Genomic DNA, 18,980 nt, shown 5'->3' on the forward strand with positions numbered 1-18,980 from the left:
ATATTTTTTCCTTCTTCTAAGAAGTGTGCATCCTGCATAACTACAGATACATTTTTTTTGTTAAAGACCATAGTCATTTAATGATGGACTGTATCATAATATAAAACTGATTGGCCTGTGACCAAAATTAAGGCTAATATTCCTTGATTTTAAGGGATTCCTAGAACCACAGCTTAAGTCATTACTTCTGTCATTAAACTTTTCTGTTTGAGTTGCAGTATATGTTTAAAAAATGTGTTAATTCATACATTCCTGTATTATTTGTCATTACACAAACATACTTCTTAATAAAATCTGCAGATCCTCTTGCTCCCTATATTATAATATGTTTAGAATTATTGTAGAAAATCTAGGTGCTGTCAGATGGTTTCATTGCATTGGAGGCTAGGTCTAAGTCACAAGTAGATGAAACTCTAAAATAAGACATCCTAAAGAAGTTTGAGGGATTTTTAATTATGTTTTTCTTGTCAGAAGACAAAGAAATAAAATATGCATTGTGTCCAACTTCCTGCAATGATTATAATTTTTCTCATGTTCGATCGTTATCCTGTATTGTTTGTGGTCCATGTTTAGGCTTTGGCATCTTGCAAATGAGGTTAGTAGAAAGGTAACATTTACAGTACTTATTAACCACTGTCTGTTCCAGAGTGCCTCAGAATATTTATTCAAATTCAGCCTTCATTATTTTTAGCTCACTTGGGAAATTATTAGCTTTCATCTGATGCCTCACATATTTATGCTAGAAATAAGAAGATTTCATACTAAGCGTATTAGTATGTTTAACGTCAGAGAGGAAGCCAAGTCATGATGCCAATTCTTATTATAAGGAGCTTTTAATAGTGATAGCTTTTTCACAAGTAGTCAGTAAGGTCCATAAGCAAAATTTAGACGAGGACCTAAGGACCCTGACTTATATTTCCAAAGCTACTGAGGCAACCAAAAGCACAGGCATATGCCCAGAAAGATTTGTTTTAAAACTCCCTAGGACCATCTAATATTGACTTCAGTGGAAAGTAGCTAAATGATTGCTTTTGAAAAATCTCTTGAATGTCCGTCTGCCTCTTCAGTACCCAAAAGACATTGAAAATCTGCCTCATATGCCTTTGGGAGCCTCCAAGTTCTCAATGACTTTTCATGAGGCTCATACTAATTTTTGAACATAGATTAATACTTCTAAAAAGTTGGTGTTCACTCTTTTAGATGTAGCTATCTACCTGCGACACAATCAAGACCAATTAAGGCACTTCAGCAAACACTTATATATGAAGAATTGATTTTTAATAGTTTGTACCATGACTGGTAGATGAACTTTAAAATTACACTACAAACCTTTCAGGTTGATTTGCATGAATGTTAAAAATGAGGGGTTGTTTGACATATATGTATCCGTCTCAAATCGGGCACAAGTAGTACCTATCAATTGCTCAGAAGAGGCCTCTATTTGCTATATTTGTAATACAGAAGGAAAAATATCAGAAGATCAGCTTGTAGTTCTTAGGAAAAAGGCATGACTATTTAGAAACCAGTGGGAATGCAGTCAAAGGAAAATATTTGTGGTGCAATGATACCTATGGCCAAAAGACCTAGGAAAATCAATGATCAATGTTTTCTTTAGTGAGCATAGAGAATTCATCAAATTAACTCACACTATCCTCAGTACACTGAGCCCAAACTAATTGAAGTTAACAGACAACCTTGAGTAAGTATCCATGCACTCCTCCCTATGGATTATGGAATGAAGAAACTCCTGGATAGGGCTAGCCTGGATTATTAACATCATCATCATTTTCCCCTTCTTTGTTATCATCTTAGTCCATTTATCATACTACATATCAGCTTTTCCTTGACAATGTCTCTCTTTTCTCTGCCATATGAAAGTGTAGATATGCACTTTTAGTTACAGTATATCATAAAAAACCTCAGCAAGGGCATTTCTACCTATTTCATAATTCAAACATAAGAATTATGCATTCAGAATCTGTTGCAGGTAATTTGATTCTTGATGGGGGTTCAAGCCTGATTTATTAAAAAAAAGTTTGCTCTTTTGTCACAGAACTGAGCTACATCCCTTTCATATTAGAGTATAAATTTTTATTTGAAAAGAGTAGAAGACCATATCACCACTTAGCCTTCATCTTAGTGATCACAGGAAACAGTTGTCTTTTATTGCATCAAATCCTACTGATTTCAAAAACTAAAATGACTGTAACAAAATTTATAGTATTTGACAAAGTCATTAAAGCTGGAGTTGTAGAATTTCATTCTATTGTGTGCAGAAAGAAAGACAAGGCTTAAATTCTACCAAAAAAATTCTTTCTTTTTTTTTTTTTTTTTTTTTTTCAATGACCATAATGTCTTGACCACTCCACTTTTTGGAATAATTGTATCTTGGTATGGTGTAGTTAGTAGTAGCTATATTAGATCTACTGTATCTAATTCTTGAAATAGATTCTATGAAAATCATTCATGTGAGGATCTCATAAAAGATCACCCTTCATGACTTTTAAATACAGAAGTCAATACATAACTGTGAAGTGAGAGAATGTTATAGAAAAAAAACTACCTTCATTTCAACCCCGTTTCCCTCAAGCCAGACCAAGTAGGAATGGTACAATGCACAAAATTAAAAGTAGCCTGAAATAGATAAATTGTATACATATTCATTCACAGCAAATATGAATAATCCTTCCTGTTTTTTAGCACTGTACTCTGTTTTGAAACAATACAGTTATTGGAAAAGTTTTGTCCAGATCTAAACAACTTAATGCACAGTTCTTACCTCCCATAGCTGGTTTGGAAATTTTAATTACTACAATTACTGTTCCCTGCAAAAGGATCACTTTCGGCATCTTGGAATGTGGTTATCTTTGAAGTGGTTCTGTACTATTTCTATATTGCCTTGGATGAAGGAAGGAAGTGAAGCAAGGAAGGTGGAAGGATATTGTGCTGTTGATTCAACTCACTGAATATCCAACAACCTCAGGCAGGGTTCTGTCTTACTTCAGTCATATTATTGCTTTTATAGATGAGCTCATTAGGTCAGCAGTAGTCATTTTTTAAATATTCAAATTGCCTGAGTATCTCAAAGCTGTACTTGAGCATCATTCTGTGTCGTTTCTCCATGATGATACTTTACGGCACAGCATGGAGGAAAATGCTTCTTAAATGACCTCTAATATTTAGATGTCACTCTAGGTTTTGAATATTGTTATTGTATCAATTTCTTAAAAAACTGCTGGGCCACATATGTATATTCATAGGAATGGAAAAGAATCCATGTGAACAGCAGTGTAAAAAATTTCTTCATCATTTATGCATGGATAAGTGCACCTTGTCTCATTATGCAGGAATAAAACATGAAGTGTTACTTATTATGGCATGTAAGAGTATATTCTATCTATTCTATCAAGAAAGAAAAAATAGATAATTTTTTCCTTCTACTTTTACTGTCTCAGAGCTTAGTGGTTTCTCCAGCAGGATTCACAATTAGTCAGACCAAGGTCTGGGAGTTCTTAAAGGCCAAGGGAGAAACTCTAACCAGTGTCATCTGCATAAGGCACATTCTGGGTATTTGCTTACCATGGTAGCTAAAATAATCTGGGATTTGCTTGGGTCTGAAATGTGGTCCATATGAGTGCATCCTTATCTCCACACTGAAGTTCACTGTGTGGATTTAAATAGATTAATCGCACCAAAAGGTAGGCTCCTGATGGAGGGTCCTTACTCAACTGACTTAACTAATCGAAGGATATAATTGCCATAGCTTCCTTGATTAATTTATTGGAGAAGGAAAACTATGTCTTACAGGATATTCAGAATTTAGTGAGAGCTCTGGAAGTTTCTTACTTCTCTCACTGACTGTATAATGAGCTTGAGTAGGCTCCTAACTCAGATACCTCTTTTAAGTGCCCAGAACTATATGAAATTTATCTGAACCAGAATATCCTTGTGTATATTGGATCAAGCTCTGTTTAGTCTTTATCATTCAGAAAGTTCAATCTGTATGTGGATAAATGAAAATGATGTTTGTCACAGATCATCTGACTAGAAAGAAATGAATTTAAAAGTTTTTTTGTCTGAAAAGAGGTGAAAGGAACAATACAGTCAACAACTTAAAATACAAATGAGAGCTTTCCTAATACATCTATCTTTCTCTGTATGAATTGTGGAGGTGTAATAACATCACCTATTCTTCCTACACCTCTATCCTCCCTTGAAAAAAAGAAAAAAAGCCTCCCAAAACATCAGTAAGGAATACTTTGATATTACTGAACTCTGAAATGTAAGTAGGGTCATAATGCAAATTATTTCAGTAGTACTTCTGTTTTCATTTAATGCCCACCGATTTAGAGTAAAATGCCAGAAACAATTAAAAAAAAAAAAAAAAAGTGTTCTAAACCAAAATATATATGTGGTGGTTTTGCATTTAACCTTAGCTATATATTTCAGGAATAAACATGGCTTTTATTCAGGACATGTATTTGCCAATAATACATCTGATTAAACTAGGAAAATTAGACATACTATCAGTAGCTTGCTCCCAAATTACACAAGAAGAAATTAGATACATTTTCAGTAGCTTGCTCTCAAATCTCTTCAGTCTATGAGTCACCAGATTCTTCCTGCCAAACTAAATATGTCTGTGAAAGGCTGGAAACTTTAATGGAAAGAAACATAAAACTTGAAATACGTAGGAAAAATGAAGTTTTTTCATGGAAGACCTGTTGACTAGTAATTCAGGAATTCAGGGGATGTAGAAACAAATTATTACATCTCACTTGTCTACAGAAGTTTCAAGGTATGAAACATTCAATTTAAAGCTGCTATATTAACCTAAAATAGACGTCCTATTAGCTTTCACATGACCTAATCAATGAAGCCTTATAAAAAGTTGTTAAAATTTCATTATAATAGAAGCTCTTATCTAGCCATTTTGATGGGGCTGAGTTAAAAAAAAAAACCCTTAAGTATATGTAATGCAAATCTAAAAAAATCCTTCTGTTACAAATTGGATTTATTATACATATTACCACACAGTCTACAAAGCTAATTAGGAATGTACTCATCTTTTCAGATCCACAGCCATAATGACATCTTCTTTACCATTTTCCCCACAACACTTACACTTTTTCTACCATTGCATAAGCCATATATTTAATAATATTCTTTAGAATACAGACTTGCAAAATAAAGAGTCTGAGTCTCTGCGTGTAATTTAAGATTTTATCCATTGCCTTAGTAGGATCTGGCTGTTAATTAACATTATTTTGATGTAAAACCTATCTTCAGTAGTATTTACTTTCCTTGGAAGTTGTTGTTCGTAGGAGCTGGGGGTGTTACTTAAGTGCTTACTTGTTTGGAGATAGAAATAGTTAATAAATATTTCTAGAATATATATTTTCAGAAAAAAAACAAACCAGTTTTCTTCACTGAGCTGGGTTCAGTCGGAATGGTCTGAGCCAACCCCTTCTTTTTTCTACATATACAGCCTTATGTAATTTTCTGTCCAACACACAAAGACAGAAACAATATATATAAATAGTTCTGTATCAAAAAAAATCATATAATTTTGGGTTTTGTTGTGAGCTATAATTTCCTAATGGAAGTGCTTTAACAAGACATTCCCTACTTCCACACTTTTATGGGCACATAAGAAAGCAGAAGGGTCTGCTGTCTGGAGGCATTTTCTTACTCTAGAACAGTTATGTTACATAGATGGGAAAACCCGGATCACAGCTGAATTTAAAAAGATGGGAAATACATAAATATGCTGCAGACTCAGGGAAAAAAAAAAAAAAAAAAGGAGAGAGATGAGCCCTGAAATGTTTTTTTTTGATAAAAGAAAGCCTTTTCAGTTTTCACTAGCAAAGGATTTAACATGAGGTAAGCAAACAGATTCCACTCTGTCTTGTAAGAGCAAGAACATTATAAATGTATTAAATTTGACTGTACATGGGATTCAGTCAGAAAATACAGCAAGTATCTGACTTGTGTCTGGTTTTGTAGGAATTTAAATTTGCTACATAATTCAAAGCAGTTTTCTAAGGAATTCCAAACCAATTTACTGGGAATTAGCTTTGGAGAGACAATAAGAAATTTAACCTAAAAGTCGCTCAGATAAAATTGACAAGATAAACTCACCTATGTAATTTGTCTAATACTTAAAGAAGTCTGAAAAGAAGATAGTGTTTGACTTTTCTTGCTTTGATATCGTAAAAAAAATGCAGTTCATCCTATTATTCTGAAAGTTATTTATTAGCCAGTGCCTAAGGTACAGCCTTTTTGGTTCAAATAGGCATTCAGTATTTAACTGGATTCAATTTTTTAAACTTTTACTTATGTTGACAATGCAAAATCGTCTATAAATTGGAGTGACCCACTGGTCAGTATATGGTATGCCCCTCCACAGCTATGGATGTGTCAAAATTCTTGTTCTCAAAACCTCATTCACTGATGTAAACATGAAATACGCCTGTCATTACTTAACAATTAGACTTGGGATGTATCTTGCATAGTGATTTTGCATTAAATGTCCCACAAAGAATGTATGAATTAATGGCTTTTTCTTCTTTTTGACTTGGAAGTTCCTGTGGTTATTACCAGAGATAAATTTAGCATAAATTATCCAATAAGTATACATTTGCGGTATTTCCTTTGTCTTGATTTCTAGACTGAGAAATTACTTAACTCTTGGTTGGCCCTTTTATTTGTTGTCATGTTTTAGAACAATTAAGCTTGTATCATAGGGAAATATTGATATTTGGATATGGTTTCATAAACAAGTCCAGATCCATCCTTTTTTAACAAAGCTCTGAAATGAAAATGGCTTTAAGTCTCTATTTGATTTTCAGTGATGTGAGAGGGTTTGAAACATGCTAAAATGCTGAATAAGATCTAGAGGAATGGCTGTATGAACTTTCTTCTTTGAAAGATTGCCCTAGATGCTCAAGTAGTTAATGCAAAAGGTTTTAATTAAGAGACTGTATGGTTCCGCTAAACTGAGTAATTTGCTTTGTGACTCTTCCTGCTGTTGATTAAATGGTGCAAATGCATTATTAATACCAGAACAAATGAAGAGGTCCATATGCAAAGGTTTTGTCCAATTGCATAAAGCATATGCCAGAGTTGAAGTCAGTGAAGGGTTTTTCTTGGTATTTAAGATTCTGTGGAAAAGTAAGAGGGGCAGCTACGCCAAGAATTAATGCTGATCTTGCCAAGTGCTTCTCCGAGTGACTTTATCCAACATGAGACTAAACAATGTATTAAATACACATATAGCAGTTAGGGAATCAAATGTCAAATAACAGCTTTCTTGTACTTGAAACCAAACTTGAAACTTTGTCTAGTGCATAGATAAAGGCTAACATCATAAAAAGCATTAACCTCTCTAACATCTAATAAAAACATATAAAAATTGAACTTCTAGAGAAACTGTACTTATTTGGTTTTGGTAGTAGACACTTTTAACAGAGATATTCCTTGCGGAAATTTTGATCAATGGTTTCCTTCCAGTCGCCTCATTAAAATTATCATTACAACTACAGTCCATCTTAATGAAAAGATTGAAAAATTATTAAATCCTCGGTGACCTGAGAACTAGCTGTAGAGGAGACCTGTTTGCAGAGTCTAAATTTAGTGTGTTTTAGAAGCTAAATCCTCCTAGACTCACTGCGTGATCCATGGAGAAAGAAGGCGGAACATCTCTCTCTGTTATTAAAGAGGTAACTTAAGAAGATTATCCTCACTAAACTAAGGTTAGCCTTTATGAACACTCTGTAGCCTTTCTTAATGTGGTAAAGAAAAGACAAAATTTTTTTCAGACTGGCTTACTTTCAGAGAACTTCCTCAGTGATTACTACCAGGGGCAACAGAGCTTACATCAAACATACATATGAGTTATTTGACTGTGCAGTGATAGCATTCCAGAAGCCAGAGCTGTCTTTTTACTTACAGATGTATGTCAATAACTGTGCCTAAAGCCCTGGTTCCCTGAGCACTGACCCTGCAGACCTGGCTAAAGCACATATTAGCTCCTTTTCAGGCTACTTTCCCATAAGAAGTAAGGAACCTGGGGATAAAGACTGAGGAATATACTCAAATCTTCTATGGATACAGAATTTGGACATGAATGGGGCATGTAGCCAGGACAAGGAACTTAAAAATGCTCTCAGATCTTGCTGTGTGAACATAGCCAAGATGACCAGCATTTCTTTGCAAAGATTTCAAGACTGTCACTGACACCACAGTCTGTGTGTCCACAGGCAGCTTTTCAGCACGCTTTTCCTGGGCTTGTAGCATTAACATTCCTTTCAGTCAGGGACACCGAGAGGAGCTAATGACTCATAGCTCCTACAGGTATGGAGTAGTTAAAGAACTGAGTGCCATGCCATCTCTTGTAATTACGTTGATAGGTTTGACAGGCCTAGAAACTTTAATAACATCTTAAAAGCAGACTTCCTGAAGTAAACAAGAAGCTGTTAACTAAAGGGAAATGGAAGAAGCAAAACAGAATTGCCTATTGCTATGCACCTTATGTCTGTCTCTGTAAGGCAGCAATTCCTCCATATATACACCTTAGTTTTGCAAAGCAATGACATCTGACGACAACTCTGATTACACAAAATTGTGTTCACTGTCTTACTCTGATTTTCTGATGATTATAGGCCAATAGTCTTATTGCAATAGTTGTGCACAGCTGGGGATATTCCAAGGACAACATGCAATTCTGATAGTCTTAGTGAAATAAAAATGTAGCAAAAATCTGTAATGATTCTCCACAAAGCAGTTGACACAGGGAGCATTAAGCTGGATACCAGAAAAGCCTGTCTTTTATGGGATTCACTCTTTTACATATGGAAATATGTGCTAGGACACTCTCCATTCTCTGAAGAATATCAGAGGAATTCCATTGTATCAGGTATCTAAATTCAGCTCCTTTACTACACAAGTGATGTAGAAAGATTCACCATAAGCCCAAAGCAGTTTTTTAAAGAACAAAAAGTAAGGTTTTAATTCATGAAATTAATTGCCATTGGTTTGAAATAAGTATTGCCATCTAACTTGGGCTTTAGAAATTTGATCTGAAAGTGTCCAAGGAAATAAGAAAGCTATTTCTTTATTGGCACTCATGTATACTGTTAGCCAACTGGTATCCATTTATTGGTAAATGAAAAGGTTTATTTTCAAGGGAAAAGAAACTAAATAAAAAATAATTAATATTTGCTCTTTAGAGCCAACCACATTTGCTTTCCATTCTCATTAAAAGTCCTCAGTAAACAATATGAACAAGAATGAATGATTGTCCATCAAATTCAACTTGTATGAAGGATCTCTTTTTTTTTTTTTTTTTATTAATCTACAAAGTAAATTCCTGTGATAAGACTAGACTATTTCAAGTAAAATTTCCCCCTTCCTGGGCTATCGCTTCTGTAAGTTTCCTGTAATTTGTCCTTTCAGTTCTTCCAACATTCTTTTCCCTCAGCATTGTTTTGTAATGGCAGTGGCATGGTAGACCACCCTAAGCATTGGAATTCAAATTAGCATAACATCCCTCCCACTTTTCTTCATCACTGTTGAATCCAGAGTTTTTGAGGCTAGAGAAACATTAATTGAGAAGACCTGTGTCTAAGTGTAGCCACTTGTGTAGCTGTGTTTAGGCTCTGTTGGCCTCTCCTAACGTAAGCTAGCACAGAGGAACTTAAGTAGAAGTTCTGCTAGAGAGGTGTTGCTAGATAAAAGGTGGCAACAAGTTGCGCTTTGCTGGTGAATCATGGGAAAGAAGTAGCCAGTGCTGTCTGGGGTTACATGTGACCAAGGGAAAAAGCAGATGTTCATTTTAGGATTTGTGCAGCGTTCCCCTCTAAAAGAACGTACAGAAATGCTCCTTGCCAGTCTACCTCATGAAAAAAGGGAGTGGTAAAAACCACATTTGACTTCCTCTTGAAGTCAATACTTTGTGTGTGGTAAGCAGCTGGGGCATCTCTTCAGAAGCTGTAAAGAAATTCCTTTTATATCTAGGAAATTGGGCAGAGTAGACTATATAAAGATATTTTCTTCCAGACCTAGCTGTAGATATAGCCTTGTGGTTGTGGAGTACAGAGTTTCAACAGAAAGTAACTCAATTATTTCTATCTTCATTTCCACCCACAACTCCCAAGGAATAGTCAGAAGTTTTGACCTTGAGTCTGAACCAGGAGTTCCACCTCAGCCAAAAGGTGTTCTTTATATTTGGAGTCTCTAGTGAAATACAGAATGATGGAAGAAAAACCTTCCCTTACAGCTATTTCCTGTGCAAGTTAAAAGGAAACTTTACCATTGATTATACTTTATATAAAGGAACCAGAGTATGAGAATAGATGACCTAAAATACAATTTAAATTGACATCCTCTCTAAAGTAAAAGAAAAGAGTGCACTGGATTTTTATTTCTGCCAATGATGTGGCATTCTTAAAAAGTGTCAAGAAATAGAGTAACATTTTTAACTTCCAATAGTATGCTGCATTCTGTAGTACATTTGATATGATCTCAAGTTGTTTTATCATTGTTACTGGACTTTGCTATAGTTCTATATTTTAGATTAAACACTATCAAATAAGAGGGAGAAGGGTATAACAGGTTAAATAATTGCCTCGTGAATCAGAAGTAGTCAGGTAGAGGACACACATTACTTAGCATCCAAGGGCCACATATCAACTTCATAAAATTCTTGCTGAATGTTACAATTGCACTCTATTGATTACAACGGTGCAAGACTCTCCTGAAACAGGGTAGTCATTCATCAGCAAAACCTTCCACAGTCTTCCATACAAAACGAAGTAGACCTTTATGATGTCAACAGGTACATTATTTCAAGTGAAAACTCAGAATGTAAGAAAACAACAAAGAAAACTAGAGGGAAAATCTTTACTGACAGCAGATAAAACTCAAGATTGCAAGGGTAAAGATCTTTAAAACTTCAGAAACCCATACTAGTATTTTAAAGTAAGGATGATGTAGTTTAGGGAATGTAGAGATTTGAAACGTATTGTGCAGCCTTAGAATAACTGAGATTTCAAACAAAGAGCGCTATTACTGATGATTAGAGTTTCACATGTCTTGTTACCTTGAGGAACACAGATTACACATCACAGTAAATCTGATTGCTTGGCAGTAGCAGCCACTCTTGTGGTAAGCAAGTGTGATAGTTCCCTGAACAAGCAGCAAACATTTTGCCAGGAGAGGAATGACTGGGAAAATGCCTATGCACAGTAAAAAAACCCCAACAAAACCTATGCTGTTCTAAGGATATAGTATATTCTCTCATTGTTTTCTGATACAGAAACAGGAGGGTAAAATGAAAGACTTCCTTTACATTCCTTCCAGCCACCAAGAGGAAGTAGTTGTAGGACACACATAGCCCGTTAAGTGCAACTCAGGTGCTGATAAATGTAACAAATTTTGGTGTTCCAATGAACAGATGAAGAGTTGGTTAAAAAAAAAAAAAAAAAAAGAAATGCCTTTATGAGAGATTCCAGTTTTTAATATTGTATTTAGCACCAGAATACTACGTTAAACAGCACCTTAGAGTAGATGTTCATTAATGATAGCTAAAGTGTTAAATACAGAGGGTTCTTCAGTGAATTACTTTGCATATATGAAACTAAGGCTCCCAGTTTCAAAGACTTCATTAGAAAGTGCCAAGAAGATAGTGAAAACGTCTGCAGCTTGTATCTTGAAGAAGTCAGGAGTTTCTGTAATTTAAAGGTGCAAGAATCTGGATTCAACTAATTCTATTTTTATTGCAAGCAAGGAGAAAAATATTGAAAGAGTAACTCAGTTGCTTTCACTGCTCCATGGGGAAAGAGATAGGTAAGGTCAGAAAAACAAAAGTGATACCTTAGAAGGCAAGACTTATAAGGATAAAATGAGTATTATAAAAGAAGAAACAACAAAAAAAAAGCTATAACTCACAAAGAATATAAAAATAAATAGAAAAAAAACCAATTTCAGTTAACTTCTTGTCTTTATAACCTAACCACCATATATTTCCTTTTCTTAGTTATATTCTTGTCTGGAAAGGTAAATGAGGCCCTGAAAGAGGTGCGACTTCAGACAAGCACATACTGTTATTATAAGTAAACACTATCTTCAGAGGCTCTAAAAGCACACTTTCTTGCATGTTTTGAATAAATATATTAATGAGTGAAATCACAATTGATCTATTCCTAGATAAAAGTTTCATTAACTTTATGTTGAGTAGCAAATAGCTGCAAATAAGAAATGGATTTCTAATATTTACAAGTTGTATATTTCTTGATCTTGACAGCACTTGTAAGAAGGTACTAAGATAAAAGAGTTGCTCATTTAACTACTCCAGCTTTACACAGTCTAAAACACAGCAAAGGAAAAATATTGTGACGATCAGTTCCAAAGTTTATGTCTTGCTTCAAAAAGTTATTTGAGTGCTGATATATCTCCACTATTGCTCAATTTATCTGTTGCTTGTACTGGTGTTAATCTTTATTATATCACCGTGCATGAATTTTCCTTCACCTGTGTTTAACTGATGAAGCATGTGGATACTTGGATGTGGTAACTTTCTGCTTGCTGCCTTCCAGCTTTTCTTTTTTTTTTTTAAACCAGATGTTGAAGCTTAGTGTGTTTTTAATATGATACGATGTGTACTTAAACTGTTTACGAGTAGTCTGACATAACAGGTACATGTAGTTCTGCCTTATGAATATCTTGGGTCTAGTGTGTGATTTCATTCATTTCATTTCAGTGGCAGGTCAGCAGAAAGCAGTAATATAGCAGGTGGAGTAGCAGCAGATAGAAAGTTAAAATCAGTAAGATGTCCAAAAAAGAAAATTTGTCAGAAACTCAGAGAGACTGAACACAGACACGGCATTACTCTTTACTGAGACTTCATGGTCACTGAAGACTTGGGCATCTCCAAGGTGCAGGACACTAGTCATATTCAGCAGCCTGGTTTGATTACCTAAGCTTGCTTAGAGCAGTTGCAAACTAGTGGATTACATGGAAAAGTTCAGCAGTTGAATGAAAGAAAGGGTTCACTTACTGAAGTAAAAGCCTCTGTCTCCACACACAAACTGAAGAGCATCAACCAGCTCAGCACCACAGAGTGTTTCTGGGCCAGCAGCAGCAGAACTGGTTAAGGTAAGCAAACACAGGCCAAGGTAGAAGAAATGAATGTAGGACACAGTGTGCATCTTCACCTGCCAAGAAAACAAAAGCAGTGTCAGAGTTTCCCAACAGAGTCCTAAAGAAAATGACTCCTGCCCCCTTGTGAGTTGAGAACACGTATGTACTGTAATATGTTAGACAATAAACACATATCAGGAAATGCCTCATCATAATTTTGCAACTGTCTACATATTCTAGCCCATGTATTTTGTAAACTGATTACTTCCTCTGGTGAATATTCTTGGTTCACATTCACACATAGTTAGAGAACCTTGTGGTAAATATGATTTATTTTTGCTCCTGCAAAAGGAGGATATGGATGAGTGCAATGGACAGAGCAAAGGGAAACCCCTAATAATAAGAGTAAGGAAGACTAGACAACATTAAATTGTTTTGTCTGAGACCAGATAGACTATGAGGGAATAGGACCGTTGCCTGCAAATGTACTGTGGGAGATGGAGGTGGCATACAAGAGAGAAGAACTATTTAAACTAAAGAACAAGAATAAATGGCTCTAAACTGGGTAGAAGCAAATCTGGCCCAGTAGGAAAAGGGTTCATAACTAGTACTTCATGGTTCTCCAGCCACCTTAAAAAGTGAAATATCAGGACAAAACAAAAGAACTTTCAAGGTAGAACTTGCCAAAGTTACAGAAGTGTTGTTGTGGGACTTCCATAATAGGGGACCTCATCCTGTTACTCTTACAGTCCACTCTTACTAGCAAGTTAACATTTGGAAGTATTCAAGAAATTAAGAGCACTAGTGGGAGTGTTAAGAATTTGTATTATTACTTGATGGAAGCAGCTATACTTTCACTGACCTCCATTATATCCTCTTAGTCAGGGTTGGCTATGAGGTATACACAGAGGTGATAATTCTTTTCTCATTTACATTTGGTTACAAACTATCCTTTTCCGGGATGTATGACTGAAGAAAGGCCAGTCCTCAGTGGGTGTAAATTTGCACTATTCCATTTATCCTCTTCTCTTTATATCCATTTGTATCAACCAAAGATCTTGCCCAACATGTCAAAGAAGATATCATTATTTTTCTTAAATACTAGAAAAAGCTATTTATATTTAGTAGCAGGACAGTGAAGAATGTGCTTAGTGCATATTCTGAACTGACTTGCATTACTTGGCAAAAATGCTATTTTGAAAGGTGTAAATATGCATTTAATTTCGTTCTCTTTCAAGGTTAACATTAATATTACAGTCAGGTAAGAAGTTACGAATCTTTCTTGCACATACAGTTAACCTTGGCTAAAACTGCTTTGTATTAGCGGACTAGTGCAATGTAATTGGAGTAAAATTATTAATCTTCTCTAAAGTTTCTTTCAGGGTTTCAGGGACCATCTAATCTTATTTTTTCACTGAACTTTTGATAAAATGATAAAATTATCTGTTGTCTGCTTATATGGGACCTGATCCAGCAGGGTATTGAGCCCTCTCTTGTCAATAATTGTTAAGAATTCCTTTCTTGGCAAGGGATCTTAGCACCTTGCTGGATGAGTCCCCTATTTCAGCTTAAGTCAAAGCTGAATAAGAGACAAATCTATAAATAAGTCAGAATTTATCTCCCTTTTTTCCCTGATATTTCCCCTGTGAAAATAATGAAAAAATCTATATCTCATGATATATCATAAAAAGAAATGATAATTGTTTTCCCGTTCACAAGAGTTTTTAGCCAACTTTGCCATGTAAAAACCAACAAGCTTTAATTCATGGACATGACTTCAATAGCAGATGGAGGCAGGTCAGATTATAAATGAATGATGATAACATGAGGTATTATTTCCTGTAATGACTCTGTATCTTAACAACATCAATTTCTTTTTTCCCTTGCCACATTTTTGAATTTCTAAGATAAATGTGATGCACCTGCAGCTTAAGATGGTTCCCAGTTCTGAGGGGTAAATCAGAAGGCTGTTTAGCACACCGCCTCAGAAGGCTGAAAGACATTACAAATACAAGAACATCATGTATTTAACAATTTGCTCTTGTATAACATTTGGGCCAGAATTAAACATAAATCTTAGGCATTTAACAATTTTGTATTTTTCAAGACTCTTCAGCTGGGTTGCATATTCAGATGAATATCAGCACTGAAATACAACAAAACCGATTATCTACTGTTTTTCCTTTAGTGGAAGCCAAAAAGACTGCACAGTATAAACCACAGAGAATTTCTAACTTTATCTCCAAATTTAAAAACAGTTAAGAACTTTGAAACAACTAAAAACTTTGGGGAAAAGAAAACAGGCTCACATGTTTCTAGGGCTCAATCAATTATTTATTAAATTAAGTGCTGTTTCATCAAAACTAATTATAAAGCATAGTTTAAAACTTTAACTTTCCTTCATCATTTTAATTAAACATAGCATTAGTTGATTCAATATGCTTGTGATAAAATCAAAGTTCCCATTTATGTCTGAGGGGAATATTCTTAAGAAAATACAAAGTTGTAATCCAATATTGCTTCAGGTTCTTTACAAACAGTCAGGGTGCTTGCAATGTCCCCAATTTGACTAGAAAGTTGAGAGTTTAAAAGAAAACTCATTGGCATGAGGGTGGGGTTTGTTGAAGCATCTAATTACATTTGGAAATTGAATACAGGTTCAGGATGAGCCTGGTTAAACACTTCTTTTAGTTGCATAGAATGACTGACCATATTTTCACAGCTGGAATTTCCTCTTTTTTCAGTAAAATAACCAGCTTTTGCTGCATTCCTCTTTTAATAGTCCAGAAGAGTGGCACCACAGAGGAATGTCATATATGAACAGTCTATCTCTCTTTTACTTCTTAATTCTTTTATATAAGTACTCCTCATCTAACAAACTATCACTTGGCACAAGTTGTGCATAAGAATTCTTCACATGTTTGGTCATTTTAATAACAGATAAGGACATCTACAATAATTATAAATATTTTGAAGGGGCAACATTTTTATAGATAGTATATGCTATAGAAAAAAATCCCAAGAGTTATATTCAAAATTACATTTTGTTACATAGAGGTTGGACCAAACCCTAGTAGAAGTATGTAATTAGTATGTAATAACAGTATTCACTAGTAATTCTTACATAAATAAAGCATATATACTCTAGAGTGGATCATGGTTTAAATACTGCTAACTTTGATGAAAGGATCTGAGCTACATCCTAACCTAAATCAATATGTTCCATTGATTCCAAGGAAGCTTGGCAGGATGCACCAGCTGAGGAACTAGCACATTACTTTTATGTCTCTTAGTGCCTTGCTCAATACTTTAAAAAAACCCATCTTCATCTTTCAAGTATATTGGAAGAGATGCCCATTTATATATTAAGAGAATGGTTTAGTTCATTGCAATTACAGACCTGCTCTTTTGAATCACATTAAGGAAAGAGGTAAGTGTGTTTTAAGTGTAAGACACTCTTAGAAAATAATTAGGCCCTAAACAATTAAAACAGGAGAATTCTGTCAACTGCATAACTGTCCTTGAAAAATATTAAAGAAAAAAGTTCTGGAAGGATATAAATTTGCTGATAATGGAAAGTTGAACTAGGGCCAATTGACAGAAACAGAGGTCAATGCACCTACTGAAGCCAAATTTACTTAACGACAGTTTATATTAATGTGTAGTAATTATAGGTCATAACATGAAACTTCACATGCAAACTTTCCTGAAACAGCTCTCCCTACCAGGGAAAACTTGGAGATGAACATGTAGGGGAATTTCCATTTTCTTTATGTACAATTGCTTAAGCTATACAAATATGCAAGGTCAGCAAGAGTCGCAGCTGGTTTCTAACATTGAAAACAAACTGAACTTCACATTTACTTTTAATTTATGAAAGCAAAAAACATGTAAATGCTACAATGCTGCCAGAAAATTGCTGCAGTGACAACATCCCTTAAAAGTTTCCCTGTGAAAGCATGAGCATTTTATCTATAATTGTGTATAATAAAACTGCAGAAACTTAGCATGTGAATAATACCTTTTCCCTATAAAACCCTGCACCTGCAGAAAATAGCTGAAAGTTCTTGTTTTCAGAAGCATTAATTAACAACATAGACAATGATGTAATTGGACCCTTTAATAATGACATAACTGAAATATTGCAAAGTTCTCTGAATAGAAGTGAAATTCAAGACATGTATCTGCAATAGTTTACCCTTACAGTTATCTATGTAATTGCAACTATTACATACAGCCATTTTCCAGATCACATAAAATTGCATGTTCAGCAATTTATAAATAATTCTCAGTTCTAAAATAATGTTATTGAAAAGTACACAATACTCTTCAAACCAGAAGCAGACAATACACAGTAAAATAAAACTAAAAAATTATTTGAAATAGTAATAAAGATTTACCTTCAAGAAATCACAAAAGCAGCACTTAACTAATTGTGTTGAAAGACTGTTGATTTTTTCCATTGCTTCTTAAAAGTGCAAAGTCTGGAAGTGAATTTGTTAGCAGTAATGATGAGAAAAAAGAAATCCAGAGAGATGTGAGATGTTGAGAGCAATGTCACATTTCAATATTGAGGACTTTATTCCATTGCGCAGGCTCTATCTGCTCTGATTTTAGCAGTGACAGTGAGATTTAGCAAACAGAAGAGGGATTTAGAGAAAATCCTCACATTTATCTACATTACACAGACACTGTAGACAGGAAACAGCTGGGGGAGCATTTGCCTTCTCTCTCTCTCCCTCTTCTGGCAAAGTTACCGAGTAAGGACTTTTTTGGGCATGGTGACAAATAACATCATACCTTTGCATTTTAAAACTAGAGCACAGAAGCATATTTTTTTCCCTTTAAAAGAATGTGAATTAGTGACTGAGGGGTTAGCAGGCAAAAAGCTTGTGTTGCCATGAAAAATAAGAAAATGTATTCTGGTTAACTTTCAGATAGCTATGTGTGCCTTTGTATTCACATGTGTGTGTGTGTCTGCATTTCAAATATATAAAAACTTATAGACGTAAGGGCATTTTTGGTATATATGCATACCTTTGTATATATGTACACATTATATTTATGCAGAGAGGAACAGGTATCTTATTTATACAGGATAGAAAGACAGGCAGTCAGTTATCTACGTTTTTCTTAAAACATCTTTACGTTATTAAACTTGGCATGCCTATATGCTGAGTAACAATTAAAAGCTCCAACTCTCTGTGCTATTAACCCTAGAATAGCAGTTTGTAATTTGCTAAAAATAACAGAATTGTTGAGCTCTACTTATAAATAGGGCAAAATAGCTTTGTGATCTTTTAGCAACCACACTGGAGAAGTAATTTCCTAGGTTTTATAGTACTATGAATACAGTAACACAAGTAGCCCAGTCTGGGGGGCTTCCACGACATTCATCTTAAATGTGCTGTTGTAATTATGAAGTGATTTTCCCCCTTTTTCTTACTAATCTTCATAATTACTTTTGATCGCAATTTAAATAACACTGGGAAAGACAGAATTCAACTTTGTTAGTTCTGCAATACCTAACTTTTGTCTTTTTATTTTTCCTCAATTATGAGTATATTATAAATAACACCAGCTGGCCAGCAACATGCTCTCACGGGTTATGATGTCATTCAAATCCCTCAACTGTGTTAGTGGCTTGCAATGTGCTCCAAGCCAGCTGTTTTTCTATTTATAATGTATGCTTGCATTTCAATACTTAGCTATTGAGAAGAAAGTTGTGATGCTGTTTTATAGATACAATTTGTACTTGTTACCCTTTGGTTTTGTAAGATGGCATTTAAAAGTAGAGGATTAAACAAGACTGCAGCTCCAGAGACCAAATACATGTCACA

At 34.8% G+C, this 18,980-nt stretch overlaps 1 protein-coding gene across 1 annotated transcript in view; it reads right to left on the reverse strand.

Annotated features, from left to right (window-relative positions):
• IGF1 (insulin like growth factor 1) overlaps window positions 1–17,849 on the reverse strand; it is a 49,530-nt gene extending 31,681 nt beyond the window's left edge. The window contains exons 1-2 of the mRNA XM_026868153.1: window positions 17,541–17,849; window positions 13,058–13,214 (exon numbers count right to left, since the gene is read on the reverse strand). Coding sequence (XP_026723954.1) covers window positions 13,058–13,214; window positions 17,541–17,603 — 220 coding nt within the window. The 5' untranslated portion in view covers window positions 17,604–17,849. The remainder of the gene's footprint in view (window positions 1–13,057; window positions 13,215–17,540) is intronic.
• Window positions 17,850–18,980: the final 1,131 nt, after the last annotated feature.

This window comes from Athene cunicularia, assembly GCF_003259725.1.
Source record: "Athene cunicularia isolate RWA chromosome 1 unlocalized genomic scaffold, athCun1 chr1_part2, whole genome shotgun sequence".
Lineage (NCBI taxonomy): Eukaryota > Metazoa > Chordata > Aves > Strigiformes > Strigidae > Athene > Athene cunicularia.